This window comes from Geotrypetes seraphini, chromosome 9, assembly GCF_902459505.1.
Source record: "Geotrypetes seraphini chromosome 9, aGeoSer1.1, whole genome shotgun sequence".
NCBI lineage: Eukaryota > Metazoa > Chordata > Amphibia > Gymnophiona > Dermophiidae > Geotrypetes > Geotrypetes seraphini.
In genome coordinates, this window is record NC_047092.1 from 4784973 (window position 1) to 4802956 (window position 17984).

The 17984-nt window shown below is 44.7% G+C and overlaps 1 protein-coding gene across 5 annotated transcripts in view; it reads left to right on the top strand.

The window, feature by feature from the left end:
- The window catches only part of FRMD4A (FERM domain containing 4A), a 608938-nt gene that overhangs the window by 468727 nt on the left and 122227 nt on the right, over window positions 1–17984 (top strand). For all 5 annotated transcript variants that reach the window (XM_033958473.1, XM_033958474.1, XM_033958475.1 and 2 more), the window contains exon 8: window positions 5415–5498. In XM_033958473.1, the coding sequence (XP_033814364.1) occupies window positions 5415–5498 (84 nt within the window). The remainder of the gene's footprint in view (window positions 1–5414; window positions 5499–17984) is intronic.

Sequence of the window (17984 nt, forward strand, 5' to 3'; positions counted from 1 at the left end):
TTGAAACTTGAAACTTGACCACTGGTCTGACCCAGCAGCAGCAATTCTTATGTTCTTATGAAACATTCAAGATAATGAAGGGAATAGACTTAGTAGATAAATACACCTTCTCCAAGGTAGAGAGAATGAGAGGGGCACTCTCTGAAGTTAAAAGGGGATCGATTCTGTACAAATGTAAGGAAGTTCTTCTTCACCCAGAGAGTGGTGGAAAACTAGAACACTCTTCCGGAGGCTTTTATAGGGGAAAACACCCTCCAGGGATTTAAGACAAAGTTGGACGGGTTCCTGTTGAACCGGAACGTATGCAGGTAGGGCTGGTCTCAGGGCGCTGGGCTTTGACTTGGGGGCCACCACGGGAGCGGACCACTGGTCTGACCCAGCAGTGGCAAATTCTTATGTTCTTATGTGTTATCTGCACACGGGAAAGAAAAGGGAGGGTTACTTGGCTCTAAAGGAAATATTAAAAACCACACAAATACTGGCGTATAATTGACTTGCTTTAAGCAGAATTCAAGAAAACCCGTAAGAAGCAGGTAAACAAATCTCTCGGGATGGAGTTGCTTTCCAAGATGTTCCGCTACTGCATTATGAAAGAAGAAAGTTAATTAGGGTCATTTCGGATCAAATAAAAATGAATGAACTCCATCGAAGGGGCCATCCAGGCCTGGGCATTTCGGCGTGCAGGACTCCCAGAAACTGCAGGTAGATCTTGGAGGGGGCTCGTTTTGGTCAGGGGGAGGGCAGTTTCACTTTGGCTTCAGTTTCTGCTGAAACCGAGTGGCCAATTTCACTTTCAAATTCAATTTCCGCAGAAAGTGAAAATCCTGTTTTTGGTTCAGCTCTGTGTAAAGGGCTGTAGAGCTGGGGATTCACTGAATCCCCTGAAAGCTCTCATCGCACACCACTGGTTATAAATTACAAGTAGTTAGGGTTACCATATGGCTCCAGAAAAAGGAGAAACTTATACTTATGTGTCCAATAATAACCACTTAATAATATATTTTGTATCACACTGAGGCCTCAGATTCGGAGCATATGCGAAGTCCTATCACGGACTAAACGGTCAGCGTATTTCAGGCTCCACACTCCAGTCATAGGCCTCCTAACTGCACTAGTCTATCAACTTCTAGTTTAGCAAAAAAACTTTTTTCTCTTGTACTTTTTATCTTTTTTCTTCTTTTTTCTTTTACTTATTAAAACAGTACTAGTCTTATAATCTAAAAAATTTTTTCTCTAGGTACATCCTAAAATATTTATACTAAATGTATCTTCAAGTGCAATACAAAGCGTCCTAATTTTTAGCAGGCAGACAGATCACTTATCTTAAATGGAGACTTGAATGTTAAAGCCTTAGCCTTCCAAAAAAAAAAAAAAAAAAAAGAAGAAAAAAGATAAAAAGTACAAGAGAAAAAAGTTTTTTTGCTAAACTAGAAGTTGATAGACTAGTGCAGTTAGGAGGCCTATGACTGGAGTGTGGAGCCTGAAATACGCTGACCGTTTAGTCCGTGATAGGACTTCGCATATGCTCCGAATCTGAGGCCTCAGTGTGATACAAAATATATTATTAAGTGGTTATTATTGGACACATAAGTATAAGTTTCTGCTAAGTACCACTAGGGGTTGGTTATTTAGTTTATATACTATCCAGAAAAAGGAGGACAGATTGAGACATCTGGTTTTACTTCCATTGAAAACAATGGAAGTAAGGAGGACAGAAAGACATCTGGGTTTTATTTCTACTGAAAGCAATGGAAGTAAAACCCCGATGTCTTAATCCATCCTCTTCCTCCTTTTTCTGGAGCCATATGGTAACCCTACCAGTAGTAGGTCTGCAGTTCCATAATTCAGGGGTGAATAGCAGGGGGAGGATTGACCAATCAGGGACTTTCTTAGGCTTCTTCCTAAGGAAGGCACTGATTGGCTTAGATACCTCAGGCCCCTCCCAAGGGAGAAGCCTGAGGCATCTGAGCCAATCAGCGCCTTAGGCCCCTCCCCATGCATCACATGATGCACCGGGGCGGGACTAAGGCTCAGTGGTAAAGCAGAAGGTGTTTTCGATACCTCCTGCTCCCAACAGAAAGATATGGGCACCGGTGCGGGACAGGGAGGGAGCACTGCAGTGGCAGGAGGGAGTGGGTATGCCTCCTGCCATTTTTTGGGGGGCGGACGACAAGTCTACAGCAATCAGGTTTTAGGATCGGTAAAACCCGATGCTAAATAGCCAAGCAATGTAAGTGAATCAATCGCTTGGCTATTTTGCATGGGGTTTCACTGATTTGCGGGCCAGATCGGAAAATGGGCGATCGAGGGGAAAAACATTTTGTGAATCGGGTCGGTTAGCAGCAATCATCGCTAAACCTGTGAAAACTGACTTTAGTGAATCTGGGCCTTAGACTCTGCTATGTTCATCCAAGACAATCACCAACATAACCCCAGGATTTATAATTTATCAAATTTCAAGTTTTATTTTAATTTGATGAATCGCTTAATTTAATTGTTACTAAGCGAATTACAACAAAAAAATAACATTTATTTTAATATAACGCTTAAAAATTTTTAAAACAGTAGTTAAGACCAACAGACATACAGACTGACTGAAACAATAGGTAAAAAAAAAAAAAAAAAGACGGAACTACAATTTTATATTTTTAGGGTACAGAAGAGAACCATAAATGGCAAATAAGAAACATTAGGAGGGGGAAGATGAAAACCTAGAAGATAATGTAAAATTTGTTAAATATAATTTATAGATTAAAAGCATCTTTCAAAAGAAAGCTTTTTAAATTACTTTTAAAATGACTCAGATTATTTTCCTCTGTCAATGGCTGAGGTAAAGTGTTCCAAAGTTGTGGAGCCATCACCGAAAACATATCTTATCTTCTATGTACTCCAGAACCTCAGAGGCACAACTCCGGGCTCAATAAATTGATTGAGGAAGTGGTCAAGCAAAACATGTTGGCTTGCTCCCTGGCTTTTATACCACAAAACTAATAAACTCAATCTCATACCCTATTCAACCCACACTAAAACTTCTGGGAGTACTTATTGACAGAGGATGTACCATGCAACTACAAATCAACAAAGTAATAAAAGCATCATTCGTGACCACGAGAAATCTAAGACAAATCCGAAAATTCTTCGACAGGAAATAATTCCTACTTTTGGTACAATCCCTTATCCTTGGACTAATAGACTACTGCAATATACTTTACCTCCCATGTACAGCGACCATGATAAAACAATTACAAATTATACAAAATACAGCCCTAAGACTCATCTACTCATTGAAAAAATATGACCACAGCACAGAAGCATACCTTGACTCTCACTGGCTCCCAATACAAGCAAGAGTACACTTCAAATTCTACTGCCTACTATTCAAAGCTATTAACGGAGAAAGCCCAACCTACTGGAATAACCGAATAACCCAATCCACCTCAACCAGGCACAGAAGAACCCACTCACTATTCGCACACCCACCAACCAAAAATGTTAAACGAGGAAAATTATATGACAACCTAATAGCCACCAAAGCAGCTAAACTGGACAGACAAATCACCATTCTGTTGTCATCAACCATAGACTACAAAACCTTCAAGAAAGATACTAAAAACCTACTCTTCAAAAAATACATAAAACCTATCTAACACGACCAGTTCCTACCCAAACCCCACCTACTGCCCCCAACTAATGCTAAATGCCTCTATCTACCCAACACTTACCACCTTAGATCTCAACATCTCTCTGGTACTTCTTATTACCCAAACATTTATCACCTTAAGATCTCGACAACTCTTTGGTAATTCATATGCAACTCTTACAATATCTCTTATGCTATTCCTGTAAACTTTTTATGTAATTTCTGAAAACTTTTATGTAATCCGCCTTGAACCGCAAGATATTGGCTGAATAGAAATCACTAATGTAATGTAATATTTATATGAATGTTCACAAAATTTGAAATGAGCTGATTAAGAGATGACACGTCATCCTTAGGGCTATGAATTTATTGAGCCCGGAGTTGTGTCTCTGAGATTCTGGAGTTCATAGACTATAAATGATAAATCCTGGGGTTATTTTAAATGACAACATTTTTATTTAGCTACATTCATGGGGGTCACGGCCATAAAAGATTGGGAAGCGCTGCCATAAGGCCCTGCCGCTTTGCTATTATTTAGCCTGGCTGTTTTCTCTTGCACCATTTTTTCGGTAACAGCCCCAACGATTTGGAATTCTCTTCCGTTGTATTTAAAAATGGAAAATAATCTAACATCATTCAAAAGCAAATTAAAATGCTTCCTATTTAAAGATGCTTTTAACTGAAGTTTTACTTTATCTTAAATTTAATTTTAATTGACGTCTTAATTTTAATCTCTTTTTTACTCTTTTAAATTAATCTCCCTGCCCTTTTGTTCTTTCCATTAATGTCTCTTCTATTTACTATAACTATTGTATTTCTCCCCTCTTTACCTTGTGTGTCTTTTGTTCGTTCGTCCACAACAACTTTGTATGTATTATAGTTCGTCTGTAGTTTTCTTTTTTTTCTTTAAAAAAAGTATGTATTAATTGTAATATTGTTTGTCTAAAGGAAAAATTTTTTATTCTGTACAACGCTTTGTAGAATCGATAAGGCGTTTAATCAAATAATTAAAATAAACAATAAACAATAAACACCTCTTCCTAATTCATCTTGATTTGCTTCAGTTCCTCCGATTTATCACCTCAAATGATTGGTTTCAGCAGAGGTATCTCCCTCAGCATCCTGCATCATAAAAATAGAAGTAAAGAATGTACTGTTTCTTACTAGAGAACCCCTTTTCCTGATGCTGCCGAGACAATCCAGAATTTTAAAATGCTCATTGTGGTTTGAGAATTCACAGTGTTAGATTCTAAAGAAAAGACTTAATGGTTGTTGGAGCTGCTGCCGTACCAGTAAAAACACGGAGGTCACCACATAAAAGACGACGACCACGAGAAGCACCTGTATGCTACGCCTTTCTCCCAGCGATATGAGAGAGGTGTGGGAGCTCTGAATGAGGCAGGTCTTGAATAGCTTTGTTCCTGCAGACAGGCCTGGCTTTGTGTGTGAGTAAAGAGGGAGATGGTTCAAAACGGGGTCCAAGGAGGAAGGGACAAAGGTGCCTTTTGTTGACTCGCTCTTCTCATCTGCACGGAGCTACCAAGAAACGTACGCTGTTTATATACTGTAAAGTTTACAAAATGACTTGTACTGGGCTAAAGCAGCTTCGCCCTGCTTTTTTTTTTTTTTTTTTCTGCATTGTATGGAAGGCTTGCTCTGCTGTTTGAAAAATCATTTGACTTTTAAGCAGGAATAAGTGTCAGGGCACATCAGAAAGTCAACTACCTTGTTTGTTTTCTCATTCGAGGCTCATCTCTTTAAAACTCTCTTTTAGCAACGAAACTGCACGGACTGACTTAAAGAAGCTGCCAGCACTTCCGACGCAAGCACTGAAGGAGCATCCGTCTCTGGCTTACTGGTAATCCATTTATGTATTTATTTATTTATTTAAAAGATTTCTATTCCGCCTATCAACTAGGCGGATTACAAAGTAAACATACAAAAAATGGTAAATCTACCAAAAATACAAATTCAACTGAAAACATTCTAAAATACAGACTCGACAACAAAAAAAAAATAAATTCAGCAAGTCAATCTGTCTAATCTGTTCATAATTTTGTCTCTCTCTTTATCCGTCTGTTTGGATGTACCGTAAATTTATTTCTGTCTTTCTGCATCTGTCTCGAACCGCTGCATCTCACTCTTTGGCTGTCACCTGGTCTCTCTGTGTGAACTGTTTCTTTACGTCTGGTGGCTTCTTTGTCAGCATTGTGCCTTCCTTTGGGGTTGGGTTTTTTTTTTCTTTTTCTTTCTTTACCTCTTCCTCCTCCTCCTCTCTCTTTTACTCCTTTTGCCTGATTTTATTCCTCTCCCTTCTGCTTTTCTCTGAGCACATCAGATGGTAAGTTCTCCTAGGACAAGCAGGATGAGTCAGCCACATATGGGTGTTGTCCCAACAGCTCCCAATTTGCGGATAAGCTCTCCAATAGCTAAGAGAGATTTTTTTTTTTTTCTCTGAGCACGTGCAGTGCCCGGGCCCCACTGGGCATGCCCGAGCCCTACCCATTTCCCCCTGCTTCCCCCTAATCCCTTTATCTAAAACCTTGTTTCCACAACTTCACCTGCTTTGCCTGATTACCCTGCCCGGCTCGGCCTCCACAGCCAGGCGAGGGATGCACAAAGCGCTAAGGCGCAGGTCCAGTCGGTACATCCCTCGGCTAGGGAGTCACCCATATGTGGCTGACTCATCCTGCTTGTCCTAGGAGAAAGTGTAGTTACTTACCTGTAACGTAGGTTCTCCGTGGACAGCAGGATAGTCAGCCACACAACCCACCCGCCTCCCCATACGGCCGACCCGGCCACAGCTAGGAACATCCTGGGGATTAGGGGGAAGCAGGGGGAAATGGGTAGGGCTCGGGCATGCCCAGTGGGGCCCGGGCACTGCACGTTCTCAGAGAAAAAAAAAAAAAAAATCTCTCTGAGCTATTGGAGAGCTTATCCGCAAATTGGAAGCTGTTGGGACAACACCCGTATGTGGCTGACTATCCTGCTGTCCACGGAGAACCTACGTTACAGGTAAGTAACTACACTTTTCTTCTGCCTGGCTGTGTCTTCATCCCTTTCATTTAGGGCCAGATTCTCAAAACTTAAAGTTGCCTTTGACGCGGTTGCTGAACCGGTTCCAGCCAGTTTAGCGTGCATGTATTTTAGCGGTGGATTATCAAAACGGCTTCCCTAGACTAGGGCTTACTGCGGTCTTTTCCGAGCATCCTAGCCGTCTCTGAATCTGCCATGCCAAGTGGGCTCATCAGTATTTAAACAAGCGCTCCGGTGGATTTTTCAACATCGCCGAGGGATTCTCCAAATGCAGCGTTAGCTTTTAGCAATCAAAAATCAGCGACTGAAAAGCGCATCTCTGGCATGTGTTATGACTGTGGCTCATTTAAAAAAGAAAAAAAAACAACCTGCATGATTCCTCTAAATTATAGTCTTTTTTGGGAGGTGGGGAGTGAGGGTGGACAAAAGCATGCTTCTTGAGCGTGTGTATTATAGCCGTGTCTTCTGTGTTTCTGGCTGTGGGTCATGATAAAATTTGACATCACGGGCCGCATTGAGGTGGAGGAAGAAATCTTTTTTCTTACGGGTCCCACGGCGACAAGAGGGCATCCGCTAAAACTCAGGGGGGGGGAAATTTCATGGGGACACCAGGAAATACTTCTTAAGAACATAAGAACATAAGAACATAAGCAGTGCCTCCGCCGGGTCAGACCATAGGTCCATCCTGCCCAGCAGTCCGCTCCCGCGGCGGCCCAAACAGGTCACGACCTGTCTAAATCACCAGAAGGGGCCCCCATGCCACCTTGGTTTCCTATTGCGTCCTATCTTCCCATCAAAGTCCTAGCCCTCCGGTCTTGCACATGCACGACCTGGTCGGGTTTCTATACTTATTTTCTGGTTAGCTTTCTCAGTATCCCACGATCCCTTTATCCCTCAGGAATCCGTCCAATCCCTGTTTGAATCCTTGTACCGTACTCTGCCTGATCACTTCCTCCGGTAGCGCATTCCAAGTGTCCACGACCCTTTGGGTGAAAAAAAACTTCCTTGCATTCGTTTTGAACCTATCTCCCTTCAGTTTCTCCGAATGCCCCCTCGTACCTGTTGTCCCCTTCAGCCTGAAGAATCTGTCCCTATCCACCCTCTCTATGCCCCTCATGATCTTGAAGGTCTCTATAATATCACCCCTGAGCCTCCTTTTTTCCAGAGAGAAGAGTAATTGATCGATGGAATGGTCTTCCACGTCAGGTAATCGAGGCCAGTACCACGATCAACTTCAAGGGACGATGGAACAGACAGGTGGGGGTCGCTCCAGAGGAATGCTTAAAAGATGGATTCTCGAGGGAGGGGAGGGTTCTTGAGTGGGCAGACTTGTTGGGCCGCCGGCCCTTTTCGGCCGTCATACTCTATGTATCTATAGCGATTTGGGGGGGGAGAAAAGGCATGTCTTATGCGCGCTTGTTGAAAGTTGACGTTGCATCTTCCCTTCTGACACGCCTATGATTGACACACCGCTTAGGGTGTTGCTTTTCCCTGCACATGCGCACATTTACGCCTCTTTTGTGGTGTATTCTGCGCATGTGCCCATCACTATCGCCAGCGACTCATCTCATGTAAATTTAGCAAACCTTCGCTACTCTCCATCAACCTCATTTGTATGCGCAGCGTTTTTTTGAGAATGACTTGCCTTTTTGAAATCGCTACTGTTACAGCTGCGACAGCGGCCCATCGGTTTTTACCGCAGAGTTTTGAGAATCTGGCCCCTCCGTTCAGAAGAATCAGCCTAGAGTCTGCAGTGGTTTCTCTAATTTTCTTTTGTGCTCTCAGATGCTTTATTTTGGTTTTTAAATGCTGTGCAGGTGGGGGGGGCCTTCCTATTGCTTCCCCCTCCCTAGTCTTCTTTCTAAAGTTTTGTACAGGTTTTTTATTTTTACTGTGTTCAATACTGCTGCACATACAACTTTTGCAAGGCGTGTAACTGCCAATTCATAATGCATGTAAGCATTGAACACGTCTAGAGGCCAATCTATAGAATTCTCTCCCTTGTGTTTTTTCCCCCACTTTCTTTTTCTTAGCGCTATAACACTTATGCCTCAGAAAAGCAATAATTACACAGTGAATGAGAAAATATCGCAACGATAGCATAATAGTGAAACGCAGCCACTGGAGAATGACATGGGGACAAATTTTTCCCTGTCCCCGCAGGAACCCCATTTCCCTGTCCCCTTGAGTTCTCTTCCTGTCCCTTCCTCATTCCTGTAAGCTCTGCCTTAACCGCACAAGCCTCGAACACGTATGATTTTAAAGCGTTTGAGGCTTGTGCAAATGAGGACGGAGCTTAGGCATTGGTGGAATGAGGCATCATGACATCACAATCTGAGTTCTAGAATGTTGCTACTTAGGATGTTAAACTGTTTGAGGCTTGTGCAGATGAGGGGCGGAGCTTGCAGGGATGGGGCAGGGACAGGAAAAGACCTCGCGGGGATAGGGAAAAAATTGTCCCCGTGTCATTCTCTAACAGCCACATCAACCCCTAAGTCCCACCCCCAAAAGTTTACTTATGAAACCCCAAATAAGTAACCGGTAGTTGGGTGAGATCATATTAAAATCTAGTAATTCACTGTGGCAAAAAGAAAGCACAGTTTGCGTAAGAATAAAATTGTGATACCACTTATGATAGTGGCCCAAACCTTGCCATGCTATACTATTTATTTAATTATTTCAATTAATTTTCTATCCTGTCCTCCCCAAAGAGCTCAGGACGGGTTACAGGTGATATACAGTTAAACAGGTTACAATTTGCCATAGGATTTTTTGTTTGGTACAAGCTTTTTATCCTAACTTGTTTCAAAATGCATTTCTTTGTAATCTGTCGGTCATGGGTGGGGGGGGGGGGGGGAGATGAAGAGGTCTGTTTTTATTGCTTTCCTAAAGAGAATTCCTCCAAGGGATCTAATCTGGGGGAGCAGTCGACGCCAGTGGCTAGTATGAAGTGGGAGTAGGAACGTCATTTGGCGGTTTGCAGTAGAAGCGCACGACCGGGGGAGTTTTGAGGCATATTTCATCCTGGGAGCGGAGGGAGGAAGCTTGGCCCTCATGTCGTGCAGGAATTTGAGCGCTAGCATCAGGCCCTTGAAGACACAACGTTTGGCTACGGGGCAGCCAGTGAGAACTTGGGAGAGAGGTTTTATAGAAGTCTGATGGCCGCGTTTTGTACACGCAGGAGATGTCGTATGTTCTTCTCCGTGACACCGTTGAATAGCACGTTGCAGTACAGTACTCCCCCGAAATTCGCAGGGGTTCCGTTCTAGGAACCCCCGCGAATCTTGAAAAACCACAAATACGTTTTTTCGTGGGGGGAGACTGGAGAGGCAGGAGAGAGCAGCCGGAGCGCCGGCGAGTGAAGGAAATCACTCGCTGTATGCTCCGACCGCCTCTTCCTGCACTAAAGTCGGGCTTTACCAATCAGGAGCTGCGTGTCAAAGCAGCTCCTGATTGGTAAGGCCCGACTTTAGTGCCGGAAGAGGCGGTCGGAGCATACAGCGAGTGATTTCCTTCACTTGCCGGCGCTGCGGCTGCTCTCTCCTGCCTCTCCAGCTGTCCTCTCCTGGTTGGCTGTCGGAAAATGCCATGAATGACCGGGGGAACACTGTAGTCCAGGTGGAGAGGACTATGGCAAAGTGTAGACTACTGCTACTATTAATAGGCCCCGCTCAAATGAGCTCACAATGTAATCATACCCATAATAAGAGAACGAATCTTTCTGCAGGCAGAAGTGACTACGTCGATTTATTTTGCTTTATTTATTAATGGTTTGTTTGTATGACATGATGGATGTTATTGTTGCAATATTTTATGCAATTATTAATCGTACACCACTCTGACAACTCTTGAAGGAAAGTATATCGCATAGTTTTAAACTATTAAATGACATACCTCATGTCTCCAGCAAGCTTCCCTTTGAAAACTGGTGCAGAGTCCACAATGCAAAACTCCAGAGCCCTTTTATTAAGCTCGGAGGTAAGTGCTAACCTGTGCTTACCACTGAAAAAAAAATGGCCTACCCTGGCGTGTTACATGGTCATTTCGCCATATGTACACACTACCCACTAAACCAGGGGTAGGGAAGAGCCGTATTCCAATTGGGTTTTCAGGATTTCCCCAATGAATATGCATGACATCTATTTGCATGCACTGATTTCAGTGCATATTCATTGGGGAAATCCTGAAAACCCGACTGGAATACAGCTCTTGAGGACTGGAGTTCCCTACCCCTGCACTAAACTAAACCTTAAGTTTATTTACCCCATCCTCTCCATAAAGATAGAGCTTGGCATGGTTTACAGGAACTTTAACACGAGGAAGGGAAAACATAATAAGAGTTAGTGTTTATAAAGAGGGTAGCGAGATTTACAGTTTTGAGAATAGCCAAGTTTTCAGATGCTTTCGGAATAATTGGAGGGAGCCCAGATTCCGCAGCAGGGCAGGAAGGTTATTCCAAAGCCCAGTAAAAAAATTACCTTTAGTTCTTGGGGTAGGGGGGCACGTGTGGGGGCGGAGAATTGGGGTATCTATGCAAACTGGTTAGCACATCGCTATCTGATTAGCTCAAGTTTAGCACGCGAGTCCCTACTGCCCGCAAACTAGGTGACTATAGGGGCTTCCCCACTAATGGGAAAATGAATGAAAAAAAATTGAAACTTGGCCATTTTGCTCCTGTGGTAGAAACGGCCGTAGCGATGGGGAAAGAGCCGCCGACGTTGGTTCTGAAGCCACTTTTTGCCGTGCAGCCTTTGTCCTGGCGTGAAAACGGCTCCTGTTTATTTCCATAGGCTGGGTGCGTGGCGTGGGCGAGGTGGTGGGTCTCGAGTGCAGTGGCCGGGAGCACCGGTGACGCTCTTTGAGGCCTTCTCCACCTGCCCCTGCGCCGAGCAGCTCCGAGGCTGCAGGCCCGCGCTTCCGCTGCGAGCACGTCCTGTGCTGAGCCTTTCCTGCACAAACAAGTCGGGGGCACTGGCTGCCCTGATAAGCCACCGGTCTTTGTGTTCACATTCCTCAGTGGCGACACTTACTGCATCTATTTTTAAAGTGTGCAGTAAAGGGCGACTCCGGCCTTTGCATCCAGAGACTCCACAAGAGGGGGCGGCGGGGAGGGGGGGTCACTGGAATCTGCTGCTCCTTGAGCAGAAGGCCTTGGTTCTTTACCAGGCTGCTGTGAAAGCGTTTTGGCCGCTGCTAAGACAATCTTCCCTCGGAGCAGATGTAAATGAATTCCAACCCAGCCCTTCTGCATCTGAAATCCATGTGCTGAACGATGCGTAGTTACAGGCTTTGCTTTGCTTTGGTTTCTAAATCTAAATTAAAAATCCCACTGCTGCACTTCCCAAATGAAAGACGAGAGTGTCTGGGTAACATCAGATTGATTGATTGATTTTCATTCGTTTTCAATCCCGTTGTCCCCAAAGAGCTCAGAATGGGTTACAGGTTAAACATACATAATATACAGTTAAGAAGTTACGATTTGCACTGGATTTGCCATAATTTCAGTACAAATTATTACACTTCTCCATCCGAATCCCGTGGATTCGGTTATTCGCGATTTTTGCCCGGACCTCCCCCTTGTTTTTAATCTAATCTAATCTAATCCTTAGGTTTGTATACTGCATCATCTCCACGTTCGTAGAGCTCGACGCGGTTTACAGTAGGAGAAATAGGAAGGAACTACTACAGAGGGTTAGAGGTAGAAGTGTGAAGAAAATTTAGAGGATATACATAACAAAAATCTTACAAAGAATATCCATCTCAACTCAGTTAATACATTGTAAATATATAAATTCAAATAAATCAACAATCAATTATCACCACAATAGAAACACGATAAAGTACCTCCCAACACTCCCTCCTGGAGCAGGAGCGATCTTCCTACGCTCCTGCCCCGTGCAGAGCCGTCATCAAAATGGCTGCCGTGAGTTCCCGTTGTCGTCTCGAGACGACAACGGGAACTCACGGCAGCCATTTTGAAGACGGCTCTGCACGGGGCAGGAGCGTAGGAAGATCGCTTCTGCCCCGACGCCACCGCTAGACCACCAGGTAAGTTCTGGGGAAGGTCCGGGATGCAGGGGGGAGGTGGGGGATGGGTCAGAGCCGGCCCTAAAAGTTATCCGCGATTTTTTACTATTCGCGGGCAGGCTCTGCCCCTAACCCCCGTGAATATGGAGGGAGGAGTGCATTGTAGATACTAAGGTCCAATACTAATAGTTTACAGGTTGCCATAATTATCCTGACAGTACCAATATACATTTCTTTGTAGTCCATGGGTCAAGGGCAGGGGAGTTAGGTGAAGAGGTCTGTTTTTATTGCTTTCCTGAAGTTGGGGAGCCCTTCAAGGGATCTGATCTGTGGCTCTGTATGAAGTGGGATGCATACGTGTGTGGTATACGAGTTATAAACACACACACGCATACTTTATCAAAGCCTCCCTCTCTCCCTATTCTGTCTTGTCTTCCTCGTTTATTGGAGACTTTCATGTGTGACAGAGGGCTTCTGCTTTGTAATTTAGCTCTTCTCCTGGCTAGTTATTTAGAGACCTCAGATTCAGCTGTCTCTAATCACTGAATTTCATATTATAGGAGTGTCTCTGAAGTTCAGACTAAAGTTATAGACTTCGTTTCTCAGTTTTACAGTTCCAACAAAGCAGTAAACATTCAGCTAAATGCACAAAATACAGCATTAACTTGAACAAAGATGCCACTAGGCGTCCCTGGAATATCCTCTGTAGCCATGGTGTGTTTAAATAAATGTTGATATAGGTTGGATGCATTCAAAAGCTGTCTCTCGTTTTTGATACTTGACCCATTTGTTAGGTTTACCTAACTCCCCTTGATGATGTCTCTATTTTGATATTTGACCAATAAAAAGGTAAAGAAACATAGAAACATGATGGCAGATATAAGCACATAAGCACATAAGCAATGCCTCTGCTGGGTCAGACCTGAGGTCCATCATGCCCAGCAGTCCGCTCACGCGGCGGCCCAACAGGTCCAGGACCTGTGCAGTAATCCTCTATTTATACCCCTCTATCCCCTTTTCCAGCAGGAAATTGTCCAATCCTTTCTTAAACCCCTATACTGTACTCTGCCCTATTACTCCCTCTGGAAGCGCATTCCAGGTGTCCACCACTCGTTGGGTAAAGAAGAACTTCCTAGCATTCGTTTTAAATCTGTCCCCTTTCAACTTTTCCAAGTGTCCTCTTGTTCTTTTATTTTTCGAAAGTTTGAAGAATCTGTCCTTCTCTACTCTCTCTATGCCCTTCATGATCTTATAAGTCTCTATCATATCCCCTCTAAGTCTCCTCTTCTCCAGGGAAAAGAGACCCAGTTTCTCCAATCTCTCAGCGTATGAGAGGTTTTCCATCCCTTTTATCAAGCGTGTCGCTCTCCTCTGAACCCTCTCGAGTAACGCCATATCCTTCCTAAGGTACGGAGACCAATATTGGACGCAGTATTCCAGATGCGGGCGCACCATCGCCCGATACAATGGCAGGATAACTTCTTTTGTCCTTGTTGTAATACCCTTCTTGATTATGCCTAGCATTCTATTTGCTTTCTTAGCGGCTGTTGCGCACTGTGCCGTCGGCTTCATTGTCATGTCCACCATTACCCCCAAGTCCCTTTCTTGGTTGCTCTCATTCAATAATATCCCTCCCATCGTATAGTTGTACCTCGGGTTTCTGTTTCCAACATGCAATACTTTACATTTCTCAACGTTGAACTTCATCTGCCATCTCGCCGCCCATTCCCCCAATTTGTTCAAGTCCCTTTGCAATTCTTCGCATTCCTCTTTAGTCCCAGCTCCACTAAATAGTTTTGTATCGTCCGCAAATTTTATTATCTCACACTTCGTGCCTGTTTCTAGATCATTTATGAATATATTAAATAGCAGCGGCCCGAGCACTGAGCCCTGCGGAACACCACTCGTGACCCCCATCCAGTCCGAGTAGTGGCCCTTCACCCCTACCCTCTGTTTCCTACCCGCCAACCAGTTTCTGATCCATCTATGTACGTCTCCGTCCACTCCATGGTTCTTCAGTTTCCGGAGTAGACGTTCGTGAGGCACCTTGTCAAAGGCTTTTTGGAAATCAAGGTATATGATGTCTATGGGGTCTCCTCTGTCCATCCGTTTGTTAATTCCTTCGAAGAAGTGCAATAAGTTCGTTAGGCACGATCTCCCCCTGCAGAAACCATGTTGGGTTGTTTTCAAAAGTTCGTTTCTTTCCAGATGTTCATCGATGTGTTCTTTAATCAGTGCTTCCGTCAGTTTCCCCGGAACCGAAGTCAAACTCACTGGTCTGTAGTTTCCCGGGTCACCTCTTGATCCCTTTTTAAAGATGGGCGTGACATTGGCTATCTTCCAATCCTCCGGGATCATGCCTGTTTTCAAGGATAGGTTGCAAATTTGCTGCAGTAGTTCCGCTATCTCCTCCTTTAATTCCTTCAGAACCCTGGGATGGATTCCGTCCGGACCCGGGGATTTGTCAGTTTTAAGTTTTTCTATCTGCCTGTGTACATCATCAAGGCTCACTTCCATGGATGTTAATTTTTCTGCTTGATTTCCATTGAATATTTGTTCAGGTTCTGGTATGTTGGTTGTGTCTTCGTTTGTAAATACAGACGAGAAGAACATGTTGAGTCTTTCTGCGACTTCTTTCTCCTCCTTCACCGCTCCCTTCCTGTCTCCTTCGTCCAGCGGTCCTACCTCCTCCCTAGCTGGCTGTTTCCCTTTAACATATCTGAAGAACGGTTTGAAATTTCGTGCCTCCCTGGCTAGCCTCTCTTCATACTCTCTTTTGGCTTTTCGAACCACACGGTGACATTCTTTTTGATACTTCCTGTGCTCCTTCTGGTTCCCTTCAGTTTTGTCCTTTTTCCATTCCCTGAATGAATTTTTCTTATTGCCTATCGCTTCCTTCACTATTTTAGTCATCCATACTGGGTCTTTTGTTCGACCCTTTTTGCACCCCTTTCTGAATCTGGGGATGTGCAGATTTTGTGCCTCGCTCACTGTGTCTTTGAAAAAAGACCAGGCATGTTCTACTGTTTGCCATTTTTTGGAAGTGTTCCTAAGTTTCTTCCTTACCATTTCCCTCATTGCTTCATAGTTTCCTTTCCTGAAGTTGAAAGATGTCGCTATGGTTCTCTTTCCGTTCGGTATGCCTACTTCAACCTTGAACTTGATCATATTATGATCACTGTTTCCCAACGGTCCCACTACTTCCACTTCCTTTGCAGGTCCCCTTAGTCCATTTAGGATTAAATCCAGAGTGGCATTTCCTCTCGTCGGTTCTCTAACAAGCTGCTCCATGAAGCAATCTTGTATAGCCTCCAGGAATTCTGTCTCCCTAGCGCATCTTGAGCTTCCAAGGACAAGTGGCCCATCCAGTCTTTGCAGTTTGGCCCAGACTTAGGCCCCTCCCACCAGCGAAGGGGCTTAAGTCCCTGATTAGCCCAGACACCTAAGGCCCTTCCTTTGGGAGGGGCCTTAGGTGCCTTGACTAATCAGAAACTTAGGCCTCACCCTGACGTATCCCAGGATGCACCAAGAAGGGGAAAGCCCACAATTTTGAAGAGGCAGGCCTGCTGGCCAGAGGGAGTAGGCATCCCTCCAGCCTACCTTCATGCCAAAGGTACAGGGAGGCGGGGAGTTGGCAAGGGTACAGGAAGGGTTGTCAAGGGGTTGGGCGATGGTGGCAGGTGTGGAGTGAGGGAGCAGGTATTTGGTTGTTGGTGGGGGGGGTCAGCGGCAGCAGCAGGGAGTGGGCATCCCTCCTGCTGATCTTCGATTCGGAGGGGTCTCTTTTTTTTTATTTGGAGAGTGGGGGTCTGAGCTGTCAAACTTCCTTACTTTTCCTGTCAGTGCCTGAGCCAATCAGCACTCAGGCACTGATGCCTGAGGTGCGCTTTTCACAGTACGGCACCCCCGGACCAGTCGCTGATTTTTGGTTGCCAAAAACCGGCACCATGCTTAATGAAGAATCGCCCAGACTCCCAGAGTGCTAGTTTAACTGTTGAAGAGCCCATTTGCATGGCAGAATCAGAGAGTGCTAGGAAGCTCAGAAAAGACCACAGTAAGCCATTTTGATAATCCGCCACTAAAATACATGCACGCTAAAGCTCTTGGATCTGGTTCAGCGACCGCATTAAAGAGCACGTTATGTTTTGAGAATCTGGGCCTAAGTGATTTCATGGATTGGCTGGGACAAGAGGTCCTGCAGAGACAGCACTGCCATCCCCTAGGGCAGGGGTGTCAAAGTCCCTGCTCGAGGGTTTTCAGGATTTCCCCAATGAATATGCATGAGATCTATTAGCATACAATGAAAGCGGGGCATGCAAATAGATCTCATGCATATTCATTGGGGAAATCCTGAAAAACCTGACTGGATTGCAGCCCTTGAGGAGGAACTTTGATACCTCTGCCCTAGGGAGAGGGAGGGGAATGAGTCTGTCACTGCACAAGGGTGACACCTAGAGGATAGATTTAGAACTTGTGATTTCATGGTTTTAGTGTACAACCATTGCTACAGTAACTGGATAAAAGTAAGCTGAAGGTAAGGTGCCATATAAAAAGAGGATACATGATCCCGCCCCCACCCACCCTGGAACCACCTGTCCCAGAAACCACCTCTCTGCAGTGATCCTTTTCCCTGCAGAATGGTGGCTTCCGGGGCAGGCTCAACCCACTGAGCTGCCATTGACCCGAAGAAAATTGAATTCCGGCGCTGAGGAGGTAAGAGGGAGGCGAACCACTGGGTTCTATATAAGAAAACCCTGTCGAACCCGGACAGACACACACAATCTAAAAGACAAGTCTGGGTTTCCCCAGATGGATGGTAACTCTAGTTGAGGGGGAAATCCCTGTGTTGATGTGAATGGAACTCCTGAGCTGGGAATCCAAAGAAGCAGAAGGAAGCCTCACTTCTGAGTGTCCGTCAGCGAAATGCGTCTCGGCAGCACCAAGTCTGAGGAAGCTGTGTACCTTACAGAGTCCTTTAAATTAAAACAGGGCCATCCGTGCACAGCAGAAGTAATTCTCACCCTTTCACTAAAATACCACCTCTCCTCTGCACTTTGCCTCAACTTCTGAGAACTGACTTCTTGGCATAAATGTATTTTATTTCTCAAGCAGGTGTCATTCTCGGTGAGAGGGGGGGAGGGCAGAAATGATAGCTGATGCTCTTTATCAAGGTCTGTACTGGAGGGTAACCTGTTGGGTGTTTGGTGTTACCTGTCGTGAAGGTTAATGGGTGAATTTCCACAGAAACAAGAATTCTCCCAAGTGGGAAGGGAAAGGCAAG